The 24,753-nt window shown below is 42.3% G+C and overlaps 1 protein-coding gene across 1 annotated transcript in view; it reads left to right on the forward strand.

The window, feature by feature from the left end:
* Window positions 1–916: 916 nt before the first annotated feature.
* The window catches only part of scrib (scribble planar cell polarity protein), a gene marked incomplete at its 5' end in the record, with an annotated part of 61,642 nt that continues 37,805 nt past the window's right edge, over window positions 917–24,753 (forward strand). Inside the window, 2 exons of the mRNA XM_083901530.1 lie at window positions 917–1,075; window positions 24,331–24,448. Of these exons, the coding sequence (XP_083757656.1) occupies window positions 917–1,075; window positions 24,331–24,448 (277 nt within the window). The remainder of the gene's footprint in view (window positions 1,076–24,330; window positions 24,449–24,753) is intronic.

Consider the following 24,753-nt stretch of genomic DNA (forward strand, 5'->3'; position numbering starts at 1 on the left):
TCGCCCAGCCCCCCACACGCCAAACCGGCCTGCCTCAGTTCAACAAGGCGGGGGGCGGGAGAAGTGCGGCTGTTGCTGAATACCCTGCTCTCACTGCTGGCATTTCACCTACGCCGTATTGAAAGCGCAGTCGTCGGGTAGTTTTTTTTTGGACATTTCTTGGGATGCTGCCATCACACGCGTCTCCTTGGAGTGTTTTCCACAGCTTTTGTGGTACAAGTTTTCTCAGCAGCTAATCACAAAGGCGTTCAGTCAGCTACTAGTCGATGTTAGCTAAGAGTAGCTCGCTTGCTAACAACACAGCCGGTGAGGACGGGCACATCATCGCGCAGCCGTTACGCGCGTTAATCTCCGCTGACTCCGTGGGATATGTTCGCTGTTTTGCTTAAAGAGTCCAGTGAATGAATTGGCTGTCGCCACTCATGACCGGGATACTACAAGCAGCAATTCTGCAAAGCTTAGCGGACTCGGCTGCGTGTTTTTCAGCTCACTACGACGGAGCTTCGCTCTGATACACGGAGGGATGGTGGTGGCGGTAGCGAAACATGCTAACGCTGCCCCGTCTGTGTGAAGAAGGGAGTGCGTGAAGAAGAGAGGAAACGCTGTAGCCAAGTGGGAGTTGTCGGTTTTGTTTATGATAATTGCAATTCCGGGGTGGACGAACCTGACAATACTTGAACGCGGCTGAACTGAAACTGGGAATATTGCGAACAGATCAAAGGGATTAATTTTGTGTCTATTAAGTGGATTTTCGGCCTCCTCATTCAGGGTCGTCGAGGGAACACCGTAAGTGTTTTTTGACATTGAGTGAACCCACAATTTTTTTTCCCTGTCCCAGCGACCTACCCCACTGCTCCACTCTCCGATGCGGAGATTTCAGTAGCACCGGCAACCAAACCCCCCACGGCGGCCGGACATGCTGAAGTGTATCCCCTTGTGGCGCTGCAACCGCCACGTCGAGTCGCTGGACAGGCGGCACTACAACTTGCAGACTGTCCCCGATGAGATATTCCGCTACAGTCGCAGCCTGGAAGAGCTTCTCCTCGATGCAAACCAACTCAAAGAGCTACCAAAGGTGTGTAGGCCAAAAACAACCATCTATAATCAATCTGTGTCCTGTGTTGTTTTGTTTTCAGTGCCATCGTAACCCCACAACACCTGTACACACTTTTATTTACATGCCAAGCAAAGGTCACTGTCAGGTGGCAGAAACCCCCCCCCCCCCCCAAAAAAGCTTGCATTACATTACCTGCACAGGTAGTGAACTAGGAACACAGACTTCCTTGTAGGACTGCACCACTTCAGGAAAAACATATTCACTAGCATTGTTACAGGAAAAATTAAACATTTAACTTTATAATGTTAATGTCTTTCTGCTTGAGATTCACTTTTAGTGTTTGAAATCACATTTCAGTGTCTAATCATAATAATAATAATGTAATTACCTGACCACTTTCTTATCGCTGTCCACTAAAGTGTGCTTGCTTTGCCACCATGTTAGAAGTCATTGTAGCATGTTTGGAACTTTTGCAATGTATACATTCCCCATGTTGACATTGTAATAATTATATATTTTTGATATATTATGCAGCCCGACTTCCTTGCTTTCTCAGAAATGGGGTCAGTCACTTTAGCCTGTGCTGCTGTGATGTCAACAAAGTTATGTGGTTTTAGCCATAATTGCAAGATTGAATTTGTTTTTGTCAATATAATAGGATTTATTTTCTTCTCACATTTTTTAAATGTTACAAATAGGGATTGTGATATACAATATTTTTGTGCATCTTCTAGAAGCTCTTGCAATGTTCATGTTGAATTAACATCATTAGGATTAGGAACTTAAAATGGTCTTAGAAATGCTCTGCTGCCTAGTTCAATAATGTTAAAGAAATTTAAATTTTCATGGCTACATGTGGTTCATGTATGTTGAGAAACACAAAAAAACTGGCACACATGCAGTGTCGCCTGTGGTGTTGGCAAGGATGACCAGTTGGAATGGATGCAGTGTCGGAAGGCATGCGTGGAATGAGTTTCAATGCTGTCCCCACCCACACCCTCTTTATTTAAAATACAACAAAAACCCTCCTTGCATGATGAAAACATTGATTCAAAGGAGAAAGTGGTTGTTGCTGGTGTGTTTTCTGTGCAGCTTTTCATTGGAGGGGAACCAAACATTTGCTTGCTCTGCTTTTTTTCCCCTAGTATGACTCAGTTAAAAAGCTTTGTCCATCATTAGTATATGTCACTGGCGGTTGTTGGGATGGAGTAGGGAGTGTTTATGAATAGCCAGCAGTGGAATGGTCAGTTGTACACAGGTTTCATGGCTTCACTAATGAAAATGTGTTAAGAAGTCAAGGTCAACAGAGGCTGGAGTGTTGACACAGTGCTACCTGTTCGCTCCCAGGAATCATAAACAATAGAGCTTTTTCTGTCTGTCTTTTGGCCCCAGGATCACATTTGTTCCATTAACCACTTTTGACTATTATGATATTCCTTGTTTTTGTAAATAAGGCTCAGACTCAGGAGCACGAAATGGACTAACCCTTAGCCTACACTCACTATTTTTTTTTTTGCATTTATGATCAGTGTTACATGCACTTGATATTTAATCTGTATCAAGACTGGTTAAAGGGAAATAAACATTCCTTGGCACAACAAAAAGGATGTTTGTTTTACCCGATATGGCGTACCTGCAGACAGTTACCACTTAGTTCATACCTGTCACACCCACGGTGTACCTGGCTCATGGTCCCTGAAATGCCGAATGACAAATACACTCATGCGTAGTTTGGTGCAGACGGCTCACCAACCCTGTCTCTCTGTGTGGTGCTTTGTTCAACCAGGAGACATAAATGCATGGTGACAGACTGTCTCGTGTGGTTGTGGTGAATACATGGTGTGCAGACATAAAGCATGAGGGAGCACTCTGGTCCTCAGAGTCAATGGGGGAGCATTAGTGTGAGAGGTCAGTCTCCTACACAGTTACGAACAAAAAAAAAGGTATGACTGTATGATGACAATATTGCCATAATGATCTCTGAAGCAAGTATGGGTCTTTTGCACTATTGTGGTTTTTTCCATGTCATTGTTTTTTCCAGTCAGAGATGTGAGTCTGTGAATTTACATGTACTTTTTCGGCTGTTTTTATAAATTCCTTTTAATGGTTGGCGCATGTTTGTCATTTAAGTAATCAGCATTATGATTGCTAAGTTACCAAAACCTTTTAAAATTACGGAATTTAAGCCAATTTTTTTGTATTATTTGTTAAAGAGTGGGTTTGCAAAGGGGTAGAACATGCCCAGTAACTTTCCAGAAACTTTACATGGTTCAGGAATTTGGGAAATATTCCGAAGTGGGAATTTATTAAAGAGTTCTATTTTATCAGACGGATGGAAATTAGCTAGATGTATGTGCCAAAAAAGATCTGCATCAATTATCAGCCATCTGTTGCCCTGATTAAAAAAAAAAAAAAAAAAAATTGGCACTGGCCACATAAAAACACCTCTCTCTCCTTAAGTATTTGTTCATCATATGCACATGTGAATGAGCCTACCATTAGTGACACACATTCTTGACAATCTTGGCAATCTGATTGTCTGCACCGACTCCCAACATATGCCATAGGCAAGGAATAATCGGCTCAGACGTGACACCTTTGCACACTGTCACTTCTTTTGAGGAGCTGCAGAGCAGACCGTAACAAGCATGCAGACTGGTCAAGACAGATTACCTTCAGTGTGTGATCCACATCAATGAATTATTATTATGATTATAACATTATTTAACAAGACACAGCCTGTAGCTCTGTTTGGTGCAGGACGGCTGAGGATGAACGGTCTCAAAATCATATATGCACGGTTTAAAGATGGTGAACAGATGGAGATTTAGACGCGCTGACAGTTTCTTAAGTTTGCTGTGACTCACCCCCACCGCACTGCACACCAATCTCAGATTATGGTCTTTGTGGTATTGATGTCTTCCTTTGCTACATCAAGAACATTTATAAGGTTTGTAAAAAAAAAAAAGAAAGAAAGTTAAATTGCAGTAATGTGGGACAAGAAGGTATACAGACAGCGATAATTACTACATGAAATTTCAGTTCATGAGCATGACATATCTGTATAAAATGAGATTATTGGACCTGTTAAGGAGGCAGCTGGTCTGGAATTCCCCTCATACCCACACATCTCAAGCTCTTAATGTTGCATCACAGCTCTTTTTCTCTCATTGGTTTAAAACTAATCTCAAATAGCCTTTAATAGGTCTTTTGTTTCATTAGTAGGACACTTTTTTTGGTGAAAACCTTAAAAGTACTTTAACTGTAAAGAAGCCGTCGGTGATCATTACAAAAGCATTTTAGTTTTTTTCTGCAAAACACTGACAAACATCTTTATAAGATGAAACATTTATGTGTTCAGTTATTGAAGAACTGCTTATAATAGTGTGGTTACCAACCTATATAATATATAAGCCTGTGCTTGCTCTGTATACCTTTAGCTGGGAAGTTTGCACTACACTAGTGAGACTGAATCTCTCTTTTGCTGCTCTGTGAAACTGGCCCTGCTTCAAATATCATGTTGAGGAAGGGGGGAATTAAATTTTAGCCGTTCTCAAGTCCCATGACAGGTTACAAAGAAGTCCATTCACAAGTCCGATCACCTCCCTCGTATCCAGTGTCACGGCTCTTTTTCTCGCACGGCCGACACAGCTTCCAATAACCGCATCAGGACTCAAATTATCATTTTTAAGGATTACATGGAGGTCACCTTCACCTGCCTGTAATCATAAAGTTGCATTTTTCTCATTGTCAGGAGAACTTCAGCAGCCCAAGCACCACCTCACATCAAGTATATCCACTTGTTCTTGTTTTGGCTTTTCCATAGTTGAAAAATGGAACACATCCCGAATGGGTGTGTCCCCCCCAACCAGTCTTTTACGAAACAGGTTTTATGTTGCTCCCTGTATTATTACCTAATAGCACCTTTTATGTACAGTTGATATGCTACACTCATGATTTTCCTGCACCAACACTTGTCGGATGTAGAAATATGAGAACTACTACAGCCAGTGTCTGAACTACGAAGTAAGCCAAGGAAGTGGATGTTAGATTTTGTCTTATTGATTGGGGGAAATCAGTCAGACAGCCCTAACATCCACTGATTGGGGAAAATCAATAGGACCGTCTCTTTGTACTGAAATTAAGTTTGAGCAAATATTACACGACATGCTATTCCTTCCTTGTCCACATACACAGAAAAAACACGGCATTTACTCTCCTCACTCGGGTTGAATCAGCAGATTTGTTGGTTACTTTGCTATCTATGGTGTTGAACCTAAAACACTTCCATGTGCCACATTTCAGGTATGTTGTTGCTCTAATTATCTACTCAGGTTTAGCTTACCCAAGCCATCAATTTTCACAGCAAAACATCACTGTCTGGTGGAGCAAGAAGGCATTCAAAATGTGGTAATTACTTCAGGTGGCCTGGCCTGTATTTAATTTCACTCAAAGTGGATTTTTAAGTTCAAGTATGAACTTTCCAAGTTTCGAAAGAATATCCCACTTTCGCAGCCCTAGTGGAAGGATACATGTGTGTAATAAATAGGGAAGATGACTGTGCAGTTTTTTATAATCCTCAGCTATCATCTGTGCCTTGTCTGTGTGTGCTAACAGATCCGTGGCCAAAGGCCAGATTAGGACTTCACCCGGCCGTGAAAATACCCCTCAGCTGCAGTACAGATTTGACCTCTGTATACAGACCAGTGCATTTCCGTGAACGCCTCCTCTGGGATCTGTTTCTCTGCTGTTTGTGTCTCTTTTTGAGAGATAAAAATGTGAGCGCTTTTCCCTCATGTATACTCGGCCTTGGGTCAAGTAAAACCTAAATTAGGCCCTGTCACTCAGCTCTGTATGCATGTGAATCGATCCACTATTGTTTACTCGAGCCTTAGTAGTCATATTCAACTTGAGGGAGACAGCTTTTCTATTTTAAAAATGCTCTTCACGCATCCACTGCATCATTGTAAAGAAACGTTTATAAAGCAGTCTTGGTTGTAAAGTCAAAGTTTGTATCAATGTATACTTTGCAATGTAACCTCGCCATGCACTTTTAAGTTCTGCTGTAGCTCTCTCAGTTTCCAGTTCACTCTACAGGAAGAGCCCTGGTTTGTTTCTCCCCAGTGAATGACTGAACTAGGCTAGGACCAGAGATAAATTACACCTGCCATTGGCCTCTCTGCGGTGAACTCACATTGTTCCTCTGGCTCAGCTCTTTCTCACTGCTCTTCTTTTTTTTCTGCTTTGGTAAAGCGATGTGACGCTATCAGTGCTGTATTTCACCACAATAGCAAATGAATTTAAATTACAATGTGTGGTGTAAATGTTTGGCTAAAGTCATCAGGTTATACTTTCCTCAGTTCTGCGGTTGTAACTGACACCACCCCCACAATGATTTTAGAGAAGTAGATGTTTTTTGAGAAAAAACTTGCATAATGAAGTCCTCCCTACTTGGGATCGGCCTGAAAAGTCAGAGATCCAGAGCTGTTGAGGGCTTTAAAGATTCAACAGCGTGAGGGATCTGAATGTCTTTTTGATGCAAGAGCACATTCAGCAGGTTTCTTTGTCTGAGCTGATGACCAGCTGGTCTGCACATCCTGCCTGCCCCCCCTCCCCCTCATTCTGCAGGGGCCAAGTGCTAATGGGAGGTGTGTATCCGAGTAAGAGAGAGTGAGAATGTAGTGGTGATGGGGGTGCGTTTAATTCCGGAGATGGATTAACTGGGGTTCGGGGGTCTTTGGTACTTCCGCCAGAGGAGTTGATCCTTTGTCAGTGTCAGGACCATCCATACATCCATGTATGGAAGAGTCGAGTCAGGGCTGACGTGCTGTGTCAGATGGGAGAGAACTGGTCAGAGCTAACAGCAGGTACTCTGGACACCTCTGCGTACGCATACACCACACACCAGTCTTTCGTCTTCCTTTTCTTTCAGTTGAATAAGACGTGCATTCTTCCCGGGAAATGACGGCATTGTCAACTGTGATATATCAGGCCTATTGTGTAAAACACTGCTTTCATACAGCGTAGCATGGACAGTTACTCAATGTTTGTGGATAAACCTCCTCAATGATGGAAGGATGTCTGTAGAAATTACGTTTCTTTTTTCAGGTTTTTGGACAATAACTTCATGAGTCTAATCTTAATTATGTGCTTGTATGAGCATGTTTTGGAAATTTAATTACTTTTTAAGGCTTACAGTAAGAAAGATTAACAAAAATATGAATATCATACAATAATGGAAATAGTATTTTGTTGCAAGGCTATGACGTATGGTCCCACCTTTGTAATGTTGTTCACAACCTATCATGTCTTGTTCGGGGTTGGCCAGTCATGTGACAGTCATGTGCCATGTCTCCAATGATCGCCTCCCCTCGGTGCATTGGCAGAGTGATTTGGACCTGACACTGTCTCACCGCTATCCTGTGCACAGTAACCTCGATCGCCAGCCTCAAAGGTAAACACGGAGGCGAAGCTGTAGTGAATAATTGATGGCGATGGCAGCTGTTGTGATAAAGGGGCATCTGTGGCTGCACTGCATGTCCTGCTGCAGCTCAGTGATAGGACAGGAGATTTGTTGGCCACAGACACTAAATACACACAGACTAGATGGGCAAGTTGGTGCCATTTTGTCTTTTTATGTCCATGTCTGTATTTTGTTTTGTTTTTTAGAAAGGACACAGGTCCTTCTGTATCGAGGTACAGCACATTTAAACCAGCCTTTACTGGAATCAGCTTTGTTTAGTAAAGTAGTAAAATAAGACACACATTTCTTCCTGTATTGTCACTGTCGTGTTCATCTTCTTCCTGGAAGCTACTTCTCGTAAAGTTCAGCCTGTTTCCTTATCAGATAGTTTTTGCACATGACAGATTTTTTTCTCTCACCCTGTTTCCTGATGTTTATTCTGCTTGAGTAAGCCTTTCCATGAGTCGGAACAATACCGAGCATCCAAATCACTGTATCGAACATCAGAAAATATAGCAGACTGAGATGTGTATCTGAGGATTAGTATCAAGCCAACCTATTTTCTGAGCCTCTGCTTCTACATTTGGTGCACGTTCAAATTTGACTGGTTAAATTCAGCAGCACTGACATTTCGTTGGTTTTTTTTTTTTATGTTGTTTTTGAATCTTTTGATCACACAGGAGCTCAGGAGCTGCACCCTCAGTCACACAAGTGGCTCTTTGAGTCTAATCTGTCAGGGTGTTGACCGTGAGGAGGAATAGGTCACCTGGGATTAAAGCAGACCACAAACAAATGCTGCCCTTTATCTGCTGACCACACACAGTCATTGAAGTCCTCTATCTGTCGCTGTACACCCAGATAACTCTTCACACCAACTTGTTCTGTCCTTACCTATGGCTTCAGATGGGTCACTTTCATTCACCTTCAGCTCCCTTATCCCCATCCAATTTATTATTTACAGTAGAATAGAGGTCGACAGGCATTTTTTTTGTCGATACAACCTAAAATTTCTTTTTTCCTCCATCTTTGCCACTAATGTCTCCACTTCACTCCAATACGTGTATAAAGTAAATGTTAATTTGATTAATAAAAAATGGCCCGACTGATTAAGCAGCTTACCTCTACAGTCGAATAAATCCTTCTCCAAGTCGTGTTTAACCATCTGTAACTGCTTTGAGCAACTCTGCCTTCATATCATGTTAAGAAACAGGTTGACAGATTGAATTTATTTCTGGACTGGTACTTGCTTCAGTGTCCACAAAGTTCTGGTTTGTTTGGTCAGCATCTTCAACATTGAAGCGAGTTTAATTTGTTGATTCCCTTTTGTTGGGAGCGTCTCTGCGAGCAGGAAGTGGGAATAATCAAGTGAGCTGTGGAATGCCCTGTTTTGTGAGACCGTCCCCACTTTGGACATTGTTTGTGGAGCGAATTTTAAAAACAGGAGGTTTGAGGAAAAATCAAAGTTGTCATTGTTTACTGCAGCCCCTCCTCCCTTTGTTTTTCATTCCTCACTCTTCCCTCTGGCCTGTATGCACATTAGAAGATCCCTGTGGTGGTAAATGATGGTGTTTATGATAAGCCATGTAAAGCATCTTGTTTCTGTGTAATCCTACAAGATGTGGCACCAGCCCCCTGAAGAACTGTTAAGCCCAAGAGTCGTGACATATCAGTTCACTTACAAACTTGCAGCTGCTGCAGTAGTGTTTTACATCCACGATGGCAGTGTCTGCACTTACTCACTATCTCTCTTTGCCTCTCATCTGCAGGACTATGGAATGCAATCACTTGGTTCCATTTAGGAGTTATTTCCCCCACCACATACTGTATCTAATAGCAGAAATGTTTGGTCTCCATTGACAAATGCTGTTTATTTTACTCCATAACATCTGTGAAAACTGCTGCAAATGATCAATTATCATGTCACCCTCTCAACCAAAACATAAATAACTGATATAAATCTGTTTTAAAATGTCCAGCAAAGCCTCTTTAGTGTTGGATATGAATGCACGCAGTAAAAATAAATGGGCCTGACGACACTGACAAATAATTACCAGGAACTAATCTGGTGAAATGTGATGAATAGTTTGGGATGCTGAAAGATTGTTTTTTTTGAAGCCAACTTTTTCAACACATGTACAAATGTATGTTTATGTATTTAGCTGCTGACTGATATAACCCACATAGGACCTTGTGTTTTTAATTTTCTGCTCACTCAAGCAAATATTGAGTGAATAATCATTTACAACTCATCTAAATTGCCGTGCTGCGCTCTCCTCTATCATATTTATCTCTGTATTGATTTTGTCTACCATTGGCCCGTATTAGAGAAGCAAGTGTTCTTTGGGTATTGTGAAAATATTAAGCTCTTTCATTAACTGCGCTGCCTATTCTGATTAGTGTTTAGTGTTTTGTAGTCAATTGCTGAGCAACAGATATAAACAAATCCACAGTGTTTCTGTTACTTGAAAGGGTTTTCTTCAGTACGTCATTTTTCTTCTGGTTTACTCACACTCCTGCTGCGAAATGCTCCTGTTTGTAGCGCTGTAACCTTTAACCACTTAGCATAATTTACATAAATTCCAAGTATGGAATTCCAACCAGTAATTCCAAGTATTCCTCTCGAGTCACTCTTACGCAAATGATTCAGTGGCTTATTTCCACCTCACTCATTATTATTAATGTTATTTTACATATTTATGTACAAAAAAAGGTTCCTGTCGCTCAGTTGGTTTGAAGCATGTGTTTAATGTCATCATGACTATTTTCCTGCCACACTCTGCTACAGGCACAAACTGACAGACGGAATATGGAAATGATATGATAAAGAGAGCATGGAAGTATTCCCCCCCCCCTAAGCAGCACAGCTGTGTAAACATGAAGTAAAAACAACAATGGGGCATCATGTGAGTTTCAGTTTGAGGCAGTCTTTAGTAGGAATTGCAATTGAGAGAACTGGTTCCCTTTTAAAAACCTGTTTCAAATTGACACAATCAAATTAATCGTATGTCTTAGAGCTTTTTTTTTCTTTTTTTTTTTTTTTGCAAAACCTTACGCTGTCAGTTCCTGAAATGTGGAACTTTTGCAGATATCCCATATGCCATTATGTCGGCGATAAACAATACGGTATGTCACGTATTATTACCAATATTTATTTTCCCTGCACCCAGCTGCAGAAGTAATTTTATTTCTTATGTTGCAAAAGCACAATATTTTACATACTCATGTCAGATTTGATACATACATTTGCAAATACATTTTTATGTATTGTTCAGAAAAAAGTCAAGGAGCCATTCAGTCTGTTTTATTCAGTCGTCATATTGGGAAATCTTGGCATGTGCGGTGATATTTGATAATACATTTTACTGCCAATATAAGCAGAAACTGATATCTTGCTGATAATATCGTGCATTCCTTCGTTTTTAGTGATGTAAAGCAAAGGTGAACATGCATGTTTCTACTCAAAATGGGCTAAAAAACAAGCAGTGGCCTGTTTTTGATGTTGGAGTGCCAACAAATTTGCAACACTAAGGGTAAATATCCCAAGTTATAGTAACTTTAGCATCATGCACACTCTGTTTTATGATCACTTATAACTATAGCTGATATCAATACCTATTCTTTGATAGAGATTCCTGAACAACACTTTTTGATACATTTTTTTAATATTATTTTATTAATTATGAATTTAGCAAAAACATGAATTTCTTGACCAGGTGGTCTTCTTGCAGTCAGACATGGAGCAACTTTCCGTGTACTTTTATTATAAGATACAAAAGGCTGGGCCACCTGCATGGAAAAAGTCTACTTCTGTTTTAGGGGGATTTTTTTGTGTGTGTGTGACATGGTCATGGTTGGTTGGTTGGTTATTGAGTATGTACAATACAATACAATACAAGAGTGAATGTGTGGGTTGTTGTGCCACATGACCAGAGCCAGGCCATCTAATTGAAAAGTGCTGATGGGTGAATGTTTATGTCTATGACAGAATAGATGAGTGAGTTCAACAGAAAGCACAGCAGGGTTCTGTGGAGAACAAAGCCACACACACACACACACACGCATTTATGTGTCACACTCAGGTCGGTGGTAAATACCAAAAGAAGCGCTAAAACGTCTGTAGAAAAGAGAAGTGGACAGCGATTCATGTTGTCCACTGTGTGTGTGCATGTTACATGCGTGAACATGAGTGGGCATGTCAGTCCCCCCCAAAACCACATTTTTACATCTCCAGTGCAGCTAGAATATCACCACATCACTTCTGTGTCAACGGCGTGCCCTCGGTAGTTAGCCCCTTCCTTTGCCATGACTTGAGTTGATATCCCAGCCTTTAAATCATTTGACATAGTCACAACAGCAGAACTTGAACCGATGACTGATTTCAGAAAGTGTTGATAGTTTGGACATTGTCTGTAGTGAAAGGTCAGTTATTTTAAGTCGAGCAACTGCAGCAAGTCACAATGCAGCCCTTTGTTTCCATTGTCTCTGCGGTACTTTCTCAACAGGCACCGTTTTTAAATATGAGAATTTAAACATCACAAAGCAAAATGTTGTTTCCTGGAGCAGAACATAAACATATTTTTGTGCACAGTCACCCAAAGGCTTTTCTATTCTTAGATTTTTGTTACATTTGCCCTACTGAATGTCGGCATTTTGCGCAAGTTTGCCTGAGCTTACCCTTTGGAAGTGTGAAACTTTTGAGTAGCAGTAAGTAGCTTGGTGTGTGCAGTGTAATTAACTCGCCGTAGTCTGTGTTTGCACTGCAGCACGTGACGTCCGAGGAAATGCAGGCATGCCTGGAATCTCCAGGAGTTTGCCCTGCCCTCTGGAAGCTCCACACACACTCCTCTTGTCTCACATACACTTGAACTTACTCATATTGGTGAAGCCCACACACACACGCAGTCACCGTATACGGGCGCATACATGACTCGTAGATCTGCCTGCAGTTGAACTTTGAAACCAATTAAACCTAATTTAAGCCTCACCTTGTTAAATAACACTCTCGACTGTTGTAATTAAGTTGTTGGAGATCCACTGAGCCTTGGAGCACAAATGGGAATACTGTACTGTGAAGTTGCTCAAGAATGTGGAACAAAGCCTAAAAGAACAACTATGTGGATTTAAATTCCTATATTTTCTCGTCTCTACGAGGTAAATTCAGCCCAATTAACAGCAGATGTGAGCATATGCATGGTCAATAAACCAGGTGAAACAGTGCTTGTAATTTTGAACAGGAACTTAAACAACCACACGACTATCTATTGGAGCTATGCTGGTAGGGAAACTTTTTTTGAAGAGGATTTATATACTTCTGCATGTGCGGAGCAGCCAATCACCTGTCATTTTACACACCGGCAGATTGAGGAACAGCTTCTTCTTACCCCAGAGCCATGTGAGAACTGTCACAGAACCCATTTGTTCTGCCTCTACATTGTTTACTGTTGCATTTACATTGGCCACTGTAAATGTTTCCATTCCAAACTACACCTTTTTCTATGCGCAGTTTTGCACCACTGTAGCTTAGCGAGTGTCCAATAAATCAAGCTTCTGCTTCCATTATCCTGCTTTATAGGCTATAGCTGATCCATATTTTGTAAACATTTTGCACTTAAAGCATTTAAGTTTAAAACTAGTCAATGTTTAACATTCACTCTCTGGATTTTGCTGTCAGTGTCAAACTGTAATTCTTTACTTCAGCACTTTACCTGCACTCTGCATGCTGACGGTTTGATAATGTGCTAACACAGTTTTGTAAGCATATTTTCACAGCAGTAGGAAAACATTGATGAACTTGATTAAACTAGGGCTGAAACAATTACTCTTATTCAATTATTAATGGATTATTAAATGAATGATTCCGTTTGAGAATGAATTATTAATCCGTTGGAGTGTTTTTTAAAGAATTCTGATAGTTCAGCTTCTTAAATGTGAATATTTTCTGGATAAATTAAACTAGAAAATATTTTCTATGGGTTCTGTTATAAGTTTGCTGCAGCTTGGTTTTCTCACAGCTCCCATGTGTATAGGAACATGTCCCATGAGGACATGGACATGAACATACCATGTTTGGTTGGACTCTGTCAGCTCATACCAAGTTAAATAAGGGACGTGAGATGCTGGCAAATGTACAGCATGTCCTCTCTGGGCTCTATCTAAAGTCCGGCTTGAGTACTTTTATCATTTATCCGGTTCCCCTACTTAATGTCTGCCATCCCACACTAGGTTCACACGTTGAGTGTATTGAAGAGCATATTTCAAACAGCATCTGCCTGGGGATCAGCGTGTGCTTGCCTGTGGGCTTAGCACCAGTGTTTTGGTGCTTCCTCACGTTGATCCTCTCTGGAGTCGTGTGGGAGGGGTTTGCAGACAAGTCTGTAATTATTCTGTCTCCATGATATATTATTGGGGTTTGACTTCTAATCATAAGTAACGTCTTTCCTGTCTTTTGTCTTGTATTAACACTGAAGTTCTTGATACAGTTGTTAATTTCGCATATCACTTTGATCCGTTTGAGCAGATAAATCAAGTGAGTCATCATTTCATCATCAGTCGTGCATCACTAGGGAGGTTTTCTGCTTCCTTGTCCCCCTGGCTTTTTTCATTGAACAAATGCTAGTCTCCAAGGTGATGGATCTCCCAGGGCCAGCGGTTTGTCTGATGCGGGGGTGCAGCAGCACTCTCGTTGTCAGGGAGAGATGCCAAATGTGCTGGGGCTTCCCTCACACTGCGGATCTGCCTTACACCCCCATGGGTGCATGTATGTGGGGGTCCTGGACCCCGCTGTTGTAAATCTTGCTATCAGAGAGAAACCCCGGCCTCTGTCTGAGCAAAACATGTCGTGCACAAGCAAACGCCTCTTTCACAGCTACACTTTGTCCTTGTGTTTCGAAAAAAGCGGCAGCAGCAGCAGCAAAGCAGAGACATTTTTGTAGCAACACCTAAAGTGGAGCAGGTAATTTTCCACAGCACATGCTAGATCAGTGTACTACATAGAGGTGACTTTGTGCTCCTCTTTTGGACTTCTTTTCTGATCTGTGCTAGAAATCTTTTAAGCAGTGTATTTTTAAATTAACGCAGCTGCACTAATGTTCAATGCAGTAAAGATTCAAAACATACAGTATGTGAAGGGGCTTAACTGAATGTTCTGTTAATGTATAACGTTCCCTTAACTTAACCCTTTTCATAATTAATTTCGAGTAATCCAGTATAATCCTCGATTTCTCGTGTCCAGGCTAAACTGACAGATGTTTGTCACCTCATGCCTGTGCGGCTCTCTTCTGTGGCCACCACATGATATGGTTACTTTCATGAGTCATGAATGAATTCATGTGACCACCAGGTTTGGCACATTTTAATGAATTAATCAGTTCATTTAAGCAGAATGGACGACATTAATGTGTGAGCTTAGATTTATATTTTTAGCACGAATCGTAACTTTTAAGGCATCAAATCACCCTCTTTGGTGTGATTTTTTTCTTTATTTTAGTTCGCTCCTTGTCATGCTGTTTAGCAGAAATGTTGGTGACTTGACAGCGTTAATTCTCTCAATGTTTCAAAAGTCTTTTGGCTACGAATTCTAAATTTCAGTACAAAAAAACACCTGGTGGTCTGTCAGCAGTACATACATATGTGAAACACTTTGTTGTCCATAGCTGTCCTCTTCCATGTCGGTTTCAATCAGTCGGGGGACATTCCTAAGAGAGAAATGTGAAAAGAGAGTGAGACCTGCGTGAAGCCCAGTGCAAAGAGGAGAATGCCAAGTCCGTTACTGGAAAACGATAGAGTCTGAGCCACACGATCCTGTGAGGGAGGCCCCAACCTGGACACACACAATGAAACAGTTGTAGTGAGGCCACTGGTGCACACAGGACACAAATACACTATTAGTAAGTAAAAAAACAAAAAAACACTTACTTTCATAGCTTTACTAACATTGAAGGATAACTGCATCCTCTTCATGTCTTGATATGAAAGCCAGAGTTAATTAATACTGGAGTTTTTTTAGTTTAATTCTGCCTTTGTTTAGTCTCTGTCAAGCAAAACTATCAGACCTGACTGAGGGAGCTTTTGTGTTTATACAGTGGCAGCACATGGGTCGCCATCCAGCTTTACCAGCACAAAGTTGCTCTTGCATTTTCTCATAAAACAAATCACTTCCCGTGTGCAGCTCTGGAATGCTGCTATAGTGTGAGACACAGAGAGTCCTTTTACTGTTTGTAATGCTTTTGTTCAAATTACACGCTAACACGATACTAATGAAGCCACAAATGTACTTGTATACACAACACCTGAGTCATCCAATGCCTATGAGGCCCTGGTTGCCGTGCTGATCCTGTGCACCATGGGACGCTCTGATAGCTGGCAGTCAGGCAGGCAGCACATACCGGATCCAGCCCATCCAGGAAAGAGCCAAGCATCCTTTGTCGACTATAAACAATAGAGCTTCTGGTTTCGTGTCATGTTTGTGGGAACACGGCTAGAGAACGAGAAAGCATGTGATGAAGTCGGGGAGAGTGGGTGGAGGTGGAGGTGGAGGTGGAGGGCCTCCGCTGCACTTTCTGATTTCCCCGTGTACTCCTTCATTCCTGCTGAATGACAGCATAGCCGGGGGAATCTCGGGCCACTTGCTCAACTAAACAACAACGTCTGAATGGGAGCAGTGTGCATTTGCTTGGCCGTTAATATAGCGGCAAATAAGTGTCGCTAACAAAACATGTTCTCTGTTTGGTCATGCTTTGCTCACTGACTCTCCAGACACCTGCAGGACCAGTCGTCATGTTCATTTCCAGTCAGTGGTGGTGTTATGTTTGCCCCTCCCTTTCTGGACAGAGGCCTTTAGATTTGGTTCATCACCAGGGAAACCTCCCAGCAGCTGACTGTTGCTCACTCGCTCTTACAGATTACCCAAATCATGCTTATTTTCTTTATTTTTTTCATCATTCTCTTATTGAGGATGCTGCCAGTAACGATGTATTGATTATTCTTAAGTGTTCTGATTGTCAGGTGAGCGAGAGCCTTCGTGAAATCTGAAACAGACGCAAAGTGCAGGCAGGTGTAAGAGCTCTGACAAGATCAGCTTCAAGGCTTTTAGCTTGGTTGCTGCTTTGCATTCAGTTTGGTTTGCAAATCTGCTCTGTGCTAACTCTCTTTCTCCTACTGTTTTTGTGTGTTTGTGTTAATGAAGGTGTGGCGTGGACATGGTGACCCAGCACCAGTCTATGGCTGTGACAGTTTTAGAAACCAAAGCAGTGATTAGCCCACCAATATGGCAGCAGCAGAGGGATTACTCGTCTATTCTTTAAATACTGACTGGGAAGCACTTAACTCCACCAAGAAACCAACATTCTTGCCTGCGCATAGCATAATTCTTTAATTATTTGCTGTTATAGTAAGAAGGTACAGATGTTTCCGACTAATGCCTTCTGCCGTGTGTGGGTGTAGGATCTTCTTCGTCACACAATGTCACGTCCACCTGTTCCCTCTCAATCTTGCTCATTTAGCTCTCTGGAGTCTACATCGATACACTCAAGTGTGATTCGGTCTTTGTGTTTGTTTTACACCACATGCTAAATAGGACTCTAGAAGATGAAAACTCCAGGTTGCACATTTGCTGCCTGAATAGTGTTTGATCATCTCAGCAGCATTCCCACGAGGCAAAGGGGAAAAGCCCCAGTGTCACTGTGGCTGATCATTAACTAAACTGATTTTTTAGGCAGTACTTTTTGTTGCCTTGTGAGTTTTATTATCATTGTTTCATTTGCTCTTCTTCAAGTTTCCCTCTTGTTCTGAGCAACGTCCTCTCTCAGCTTCCTCGTGTTTATTCAGGCCGGTATGCTGTGAGGCAGCAAACATAAATACACTGGTTCACTCACATATACACACAATCATAAACACTCATTAACTCTATATGTGTGCACACAGCCCTTAGGCCCAAAACCCCTTCAGCCTGGGCCGTCCAGTCATTCCTCAGAGCCTGTCCTGACTCATCCTCACTGAGGGAAAACTCACGGCAAGGCACAGTAAAACCAGAGGGCAGACAGAAAGTACTATTTTAAAGCTGCTACAATTACTTTCTTAATTGTACAACAAGAAAATATTTACTGCCAATTGTCGTGAATAATAGTAGAACTTATGACTAGCTTCAGCTTTCACTGACAGATCCTGGACACTTCATTTAAAAACTACACATGTGGTGCGAGGGGATCCAAAGGACTTGGTCTGAGTTTCACGTGTGTTTGATCGGTGCACTGATCAAAGTCACCAGGACAGGTGTGAGTATATGTATGTTAGTCGGGGCTGTCAGTCGCACTGGCTTTACCACTCCCATCTCACTGTGTGGCCCGTTCAGCCGCGGGTGCTGGAGCTGCAGATAAAGGTAGTTGTGATGTAAGTGCCACTTTATGTGAAGCAAATCAACAAATGTGTAGGGCTTGTGCACGCGCTGTTATATAATGTGACACAGAGGCATGTACTCACTTTGCTGTATGTCTCCTAAAGATTGTGTGCAAGGATATATTAGATTAAGTTGATAGAATTAGCCGTGCAGTCGGAAATGAAATGCACATGACACACGGCAACGTCACTGCGTTCTGCTGTTTTTGGATTTACACACACGAATACACACTCAAGCTGCGAGGAAAAGTGAGTGGGAGCTTGTGGGTGAGGACAGAGGAAGTTCATTTAGGTTTGTGCTTGTGGGTAGATGGTGGGAGTACAATCGTTCACCTGATGTGTGTGGCAGAGATGCACACACATCAGCTGGGTTCAGAAAATACTGTGAAAGAAAGGAGGTAAAGTGTAGACTGGTATTATAAAACAGATTTATTATACTAAATATAAAATAATCTACAGTACATGCATCATATATTTAATTTCCTTAAAAGCAGGGGGTCATAAATTGGAGGTTGTATCCCATAACTGGATGTAGGTAATTAAGAAAACAATAGTGTGCATTGGGCCAATTGGAGCATTGTATTCTACAGTATGAGAGAGTTTTGGTTAATAAATCACCTTATTCATCTCTCAGGGTGAAGAGCATTGAGTTGAGATAATTTGTTGGTCAGTGGCTGAAGTCTTTGTCCCCCATTAGTGAAGCGTAATGTCCAGAACACTGTGGGAATCCATTGTTTACCCTCCATTCTTCATTAATAGTCTGCCTTTCTCTCAGCGCTCTCCTCTCTACTTTGCACAAAAGCTTCCTTTTCTCCCTTTGCCCTCTTCTCTCCACCACTCTGCCTGCTCTATCCCTCTTAGTCGTTCCTGTCTTTTGTTATCATTTATCACTTTTCTCTTTCAAGTCTGCCCTCATCCTTCCATTTCTAGCCCCCTCTACCTCGCTGGCTTACTCTCTCTTGGCTCCACAGTACCCTTTTTGGACAATGGAGGAATCCCCCTGGCCTGGTTGCGGGTGGGGGAGGCAGCGAGGGCTCGGCTGTGACTGACAGCCCTGTGTGGCGCTGCTGCTTAGCCTTTGTCCTTCTGCCAAGGAAAATTGAGAGAACCCAGGGAGGTGGAGCAGTGGAAAGGAGAAGGAGGAGGAGAGAGAGGACCAGTTACTGTCATTCATGTCCAGAAGTTTTGTGAACTTGGTTTCAAACACTGGTCTGCAGGAGGATGGCACTTTGGCCAAGCAGCAGAGCAGCTCCATTAGCATTGGCCTTGTATTGAGCGAGCATGCAGAGTTGCTGATGCATGTGCTGTTAGTTTCAAATAACTTTGCACTGAACATATTGGATTCAGTAAGATGAGCAGCAGCAAGATGATTCCTAATGCCGGAGCTCTTTTGTGCCTGTGGTCATTTATGCGCTGAGTTTATACCACAACAACGACTGCAGCTGTCTATAGAAATAAGTTTGCAATAATGAGGCTCACAATTCGAGTGACCGACCAAGTTACTCAGTCAACCAAATCCTCTCTGCTTTCTATTTGTCCGGACACTGAGAGAATCCAGACCAGCACAAAAGCATGTGCCCTCCCCTCCCCTCTCTTTGAGCCCCTCACCCCAGCAGTGTGCGGAGCAGTGTAGTCAGTGTGTGGTTCGTGGAGCATTTGTGAGGGAATGGGTATTGCGTACAGAGAGGGGGGGACATGAGGAATAGGCCGGAGACGGGGACAGATTTGGCACACGATTAAGAGGCTTGGGAATGTGTGAATAGGAATTCCAGAGGAATGGCAGAGGAAAGGAAGTGTGTTAGAGTATAAAAGAGAAAAAAGGGATAAAATGTCAGAGCACATTAGAGGTGACTGTAAATGTGGCAGACTGTGATAATGGAAGCGAGATGAGCGCATCCATTGATTAAATGCCTTGACAAGCTGAGACTTGATTAAGCTGGTTCATGCCAACGCTGTATGTCTGTCTCTCTGCAGAAGTTGTACCAACCCCCACTTATATGTCAGAAATACTTTTTTTGAAATATGGATATTTATACTTTGTATTTTTAAACAATGGGCCTTAGGCTGATGATTCAGAACACACATGGAGTTGGGTGTCTGGAGTTTCTCCATGGTCTCCTGAACACTAAATGCGGCCTGTAAGTGGAGGGTTGGAATTAGTTATTTGTGTGTGTGTGTGTGTGTGTTTTGCAAGGCAGGAAGAGCCTGCTCAGTCTGTAGTCTGATGGCATGATTGGAGGGAAACCGTACGCTAAATGGAGTCACTTGACTGGAACAGTGCAGCCTCTGTGAAGACCAGGCTCCAGCTCACTGCACCTACAGTGGATCGTTGCTCATACAGAGAACTTACAGTTTATTCGCATGTTTCATACCTCGCCACTGGAATATCAGCTGTACTCACATTTAATTTATTGGTGTAGAGCGGTGTTTCTCAATCCTGGTCGTCGGGACCCTCTAAACATGCAGGGCAGTAGGTCCCGACTGATCATTTAAATGAGGTGTGTTAAATGAGCAGTGAAACATCTAAAATTTAGATGTCTCCCTGCTCTAACACAACGACCCATTTATTTGAATCAGGTATGACCACATCACTTTTTCCCATCCAAAGAGCGAGATGTTTGGGCTGGGAAATTGCAGGATTTCACCATGATGCTCTTTATTTCTCGTGTCTTTGGATGTTGCACTTGGTCATAATTGTGATTTTTATTATGTGAAAACGTGCATAAATATATCAATACATAATAATGAGCCGGTGCTAATTATTAAAAATGGCAAAATCGGCCAATTAATTGGTCTCCTGCTAAAAACACACACTGTTCTATTACACAATATGCATGCTAACATAGTGCCATGCCCGACAGACACATGCTGAGCCCTCACTACTGTAGCCAGACGAGTTTTGTAAGAGTACAAACAGTCACGTGTGTTGACTGAAGACCTACAGCACAGGATCTTCTCCCTGGTGACTCTGCAATATACACAAGCTTGCGTGCACACAAATGCAAACATGCATCCTCAGGCACAGCGGCACTCCATCGGAGTGGAATGCGAGCTAAGCAGATGTAGATAAGACATCGTTTTTGCAACTTTTCTCACACACACGTCGCTTCTTTGACTCACAAATACACTTCTCTCTGTCATAGGTTTTCTTTGTGGTTGACTGGATTTAATTTGCTGTGTAATTATGGGGGATATTTCAAATAAGTATCCACACCACAGAACCCATTTCACACTAGCTGAAACTGGCCACCATGGATGTTTCACAGACCCAGTCCTCCCCTGTGGGAAACTCTATCGTAGTCTAACTGAAGCTCCCCCAGCTGTGTCACTTCACATCGCTGTCCCCACAACCATCAGTGTATTTCTCTCTGGAATTTCAAAGTTGTTTAAGAGGAGGACGAGGCGACTTCACTCAGTGAAACAGAATTAGCTGACTCTGAGAAAGGCTGCATTGTCTTGGTTTGCTTGTTCCAACTGCAAGTTGTAAACGCTCTGTATTTATGTGAAAACTTTAAAATAGATTTGAAAAACACCAGTATAAGATACAGTTTGGGGGGTAACATCCTCAAGTGATTCTATCACCACGGACCCCACATTTTCTCTAGCTCCTCTTTCAGCCTTCTTTTCAGTATTCTCAAGGAGAATCCTATTTTCTACTACATTGTTTGGAAGTGGGCTGTGCAGTCTTACTGTACCTGCTCTGAGACCCCACACTGCCCTCTGCTGACATGCACGTCACTTACTCTCCCCACTCCACTGCACTGTAACCTTCTGTTAACAACTTCACTCCCTCCCTTAAACAAACAACTCACCAAAACATCCAAGTTGCAGACTTGTAAAGGAAATGCATTGCTGCGGTTCTCGCCAACGTGCCACCTCACTCTATAAATGAATACACAACCACAGCTCAGTCCTGTAAAGGCTGGTTGGGCTAATGAGCAGTCTGCTGTGGGCGGTGGTGGCGGTGGTGGTGCTACACTGAATCCCCCTGGTCCCACTTGTTATTCAAATTGACCTATTGATCCAGAAACACAGATGTCCTCTGTTTTAATTTGAAAGTACCGGAGTCGGACTCAGGCGGCAGGGAAATCAGATCATGTTTTCATTGATGGAATTAGCCGTTATTGAAAGCAAATGAACACACAACAGCAGTTGACGATGTGTTGAGGAAAAAAACATCAGTTTCTGCCGTTTCTAAGAAAGAATTTACTGCCGGGCACAGCATCATGGTCGTTTCCGAGAAAAAACAGCGGAGAGCTTGTGTGAGTGTCCACTCAGGAGTGAATGGCCATCTTTGTGAGTGTTCCTAATTACTTGTTCACAGGCCCGATTGTATTATTGTGTAGCTTTCACTCATCTCCGATGGAGCTCTGGACAATATCTAAAGTGGGTCGGAATGCACTGATGCTATTGCTTTTTTAAATTGAATGATTGTTTTAGGAAGCATCCACTTATAAACACATAGAGCTCCAAACATGTTTGATAACTATGCTGGCTCTTTTTTGAAAACATGGGAACTGTGCTGTAGTCTGGACAGGCATTACCTGCATTCACATTCTCATTAGGGTTAGGGTTATCATTTTTTTATGCTAAAATGGCACTGCAATGAAAACATAGTTGTATAAGGTTGTAGCCTTGACCTGAACAGAAGACTTACTGATTATAGACGAGTGTTTTGGTTTAAAATTATATTTTCAGGTGTGTATGTGCATCCAGAGTGTCTTTCTGTCCGAGTGTCACCTGTTCAACCAACAAGATTGCTCCCTCTCCCGAGCGACGGTTCCCATCTGGGGTTTGGCCTGATCACGTGGTTGTTCTCGGCTCCTGTTTCCTATTCCTGCCATTTGATACCTGTCACCTGCTTCTCCGTGAGCCAACACCCTCTTTGTCCCTTTCTGGCTTGTGTGCTTTCCTGTATTTATCTCCTCATTCCTCCCCTCATTTTTACACCATCCCATCAGGTGCTCATGTGAAGGACCAGGCACATTCTGGGAAGTGCATTCCAATATTGAGGAAAGTGCTGACAACTTTGCTGACGAGCTTTTTGTATTGCACTGCGTGTAAAACCCTAGACGCCTGTGGAAAACATTGCTGCTACCTCACTCCCCATCCAAACACAATGCACAAAACCAGTTAAGAGCAGGAAGTGTCCATCATCACGGGACTGAGTGCAGCTAAATTGCGGTTGTTCTTCTGGCAGCTTAATTGTACAGCTGTCTCCCAGCTGTATTTAAGTGTGTGTAACATTTTTGACAACCTGACAGTCGACATCAAAGGAGATTTTGTGTTATCTGATTGTCTGCATGTTTAAGCAACAGTTAGGGAGGAGGCAGGAGTGCAGCAGTGCTACATTTTTTGAAATCCTGGCCTTATCCACACGGAAACAACACTTTCCCTGTACCATTTTTTTTCTTTGTCGGTCTATAATGCTCCTCGTAAACACTGCATCATGCACACAAAATCTCCCAAAATGACTCCATGAGAGAGAGAGTTGGTGCTATGACGTAATTTTTTGAATAAAGCCCTGTACCCTTTTCCCAGAATTTTGTTTCTAGGCTCCTCCAACATTGCTTCTGTTTGGATAAAAAGCAGATACCATGCATAATTTTTTGCTGATTCTCCTAAACGTCTTCTCGTGTGTGCAGGCCCTTAAATCCTAACGCAATAGGTGGAGCCTGAAAATAGTCTGGATATTCTAATTGAGCATGGCAAAGTCTGCGGTTAATGACACACAAAAGATGTTTTCAGCAAAGAAAGCCTAAGGTTTAATTTGATTGAATGTTTAGGCTCCAGGCTTGTGCATGTCTGCATTCAGAATAATGACTTAATCGGAATTCCTATCCTGCAAAGCAAGTTCCTTCAGACTCGTCTTCCTTTTCTCCTCACAGCGCCTGATAAGCCGACACAGTGGTTCCTCTGTGAGCCGTGCAACTATGGACTGATTGAGTGGTTAATAACGGCATAGTTTTGCCCCGGTTGCTCTTACTGTTCCTCGCGAGCTCGTCTTGTCTGTCAATCTGAACCACATATGACACGCAGACGCACCAGCACTGCTGGCAGAGGAATGCCTCTGAAAGCTGTCCTGTTCAACAACCGGCCTCTTGTGAAAGCACTTGGCATGGTCACAGACTCTGCTCTCTCATCAGCTCTCCTATCCTATCTACCCTTGAGAAGGTTTTCCTTTGAATGTGCAAGATGTTTTATGTGTTGACAGCAACAGCCCCAAAATTCAAAGAACTATTATGTTTTAATAAATATAGGATATTGTTTATTAATCAATATCTGATCCAAGTGGTGCATTGCAGGCTAAATTTGCTGGTGGTATCATTTAAATGATGATGATTTGATGTAACAAACTGCTTCAAGAAATGTTTTGTGTTCTGTTTTGACTGACGTGTGTTATCGTTTGTTTCCACAGCCTTTCTTCAGACTACTGAACCTTCGGAAGCTTGGCCTCAGTGACAATGAGATCCAGAGACTCCCACCTGAGGTGGCCAACTTCATGCAGCTGGTGGAGCTGGACATCTCCAGAAATGGTACATAAAAATAATATAGTTCTGCCTGCACCAGCTTGCTACAGCACACGTTTGCTTTATTTATCAACCTCATCAAACGGTAAAGAACATAAATACATATTTATATATTTGTGCAGTTAGTAAAAATATTTTCTGCCATGTTAAGACAGAGCAGCATGGCCAAATCTGTTGGAGAATAAACACCTCAGAAGCAGCCATTAGATAAATATTGGCTGTTCCTCTTGGCCAGATTATACACTGTCAGAGCTGATGTAAACACACATCTTAGGTGTTGTGACATGATTATAAGGGGACAGCTCTTAAGT

This window comes from Microchirus variegatus (assembly GCF_963457635.1).
Source record: "Microchirus variegatus genome assembly, chromosome: 15".
Classification (NCBI taxonomy): domain Eukaryota; kingdom Metazoa; phylum Chordata; class Actinopteri; order Pleuronectiformes; family Soleidae; genus Microchirus; species Microchirus variegatus.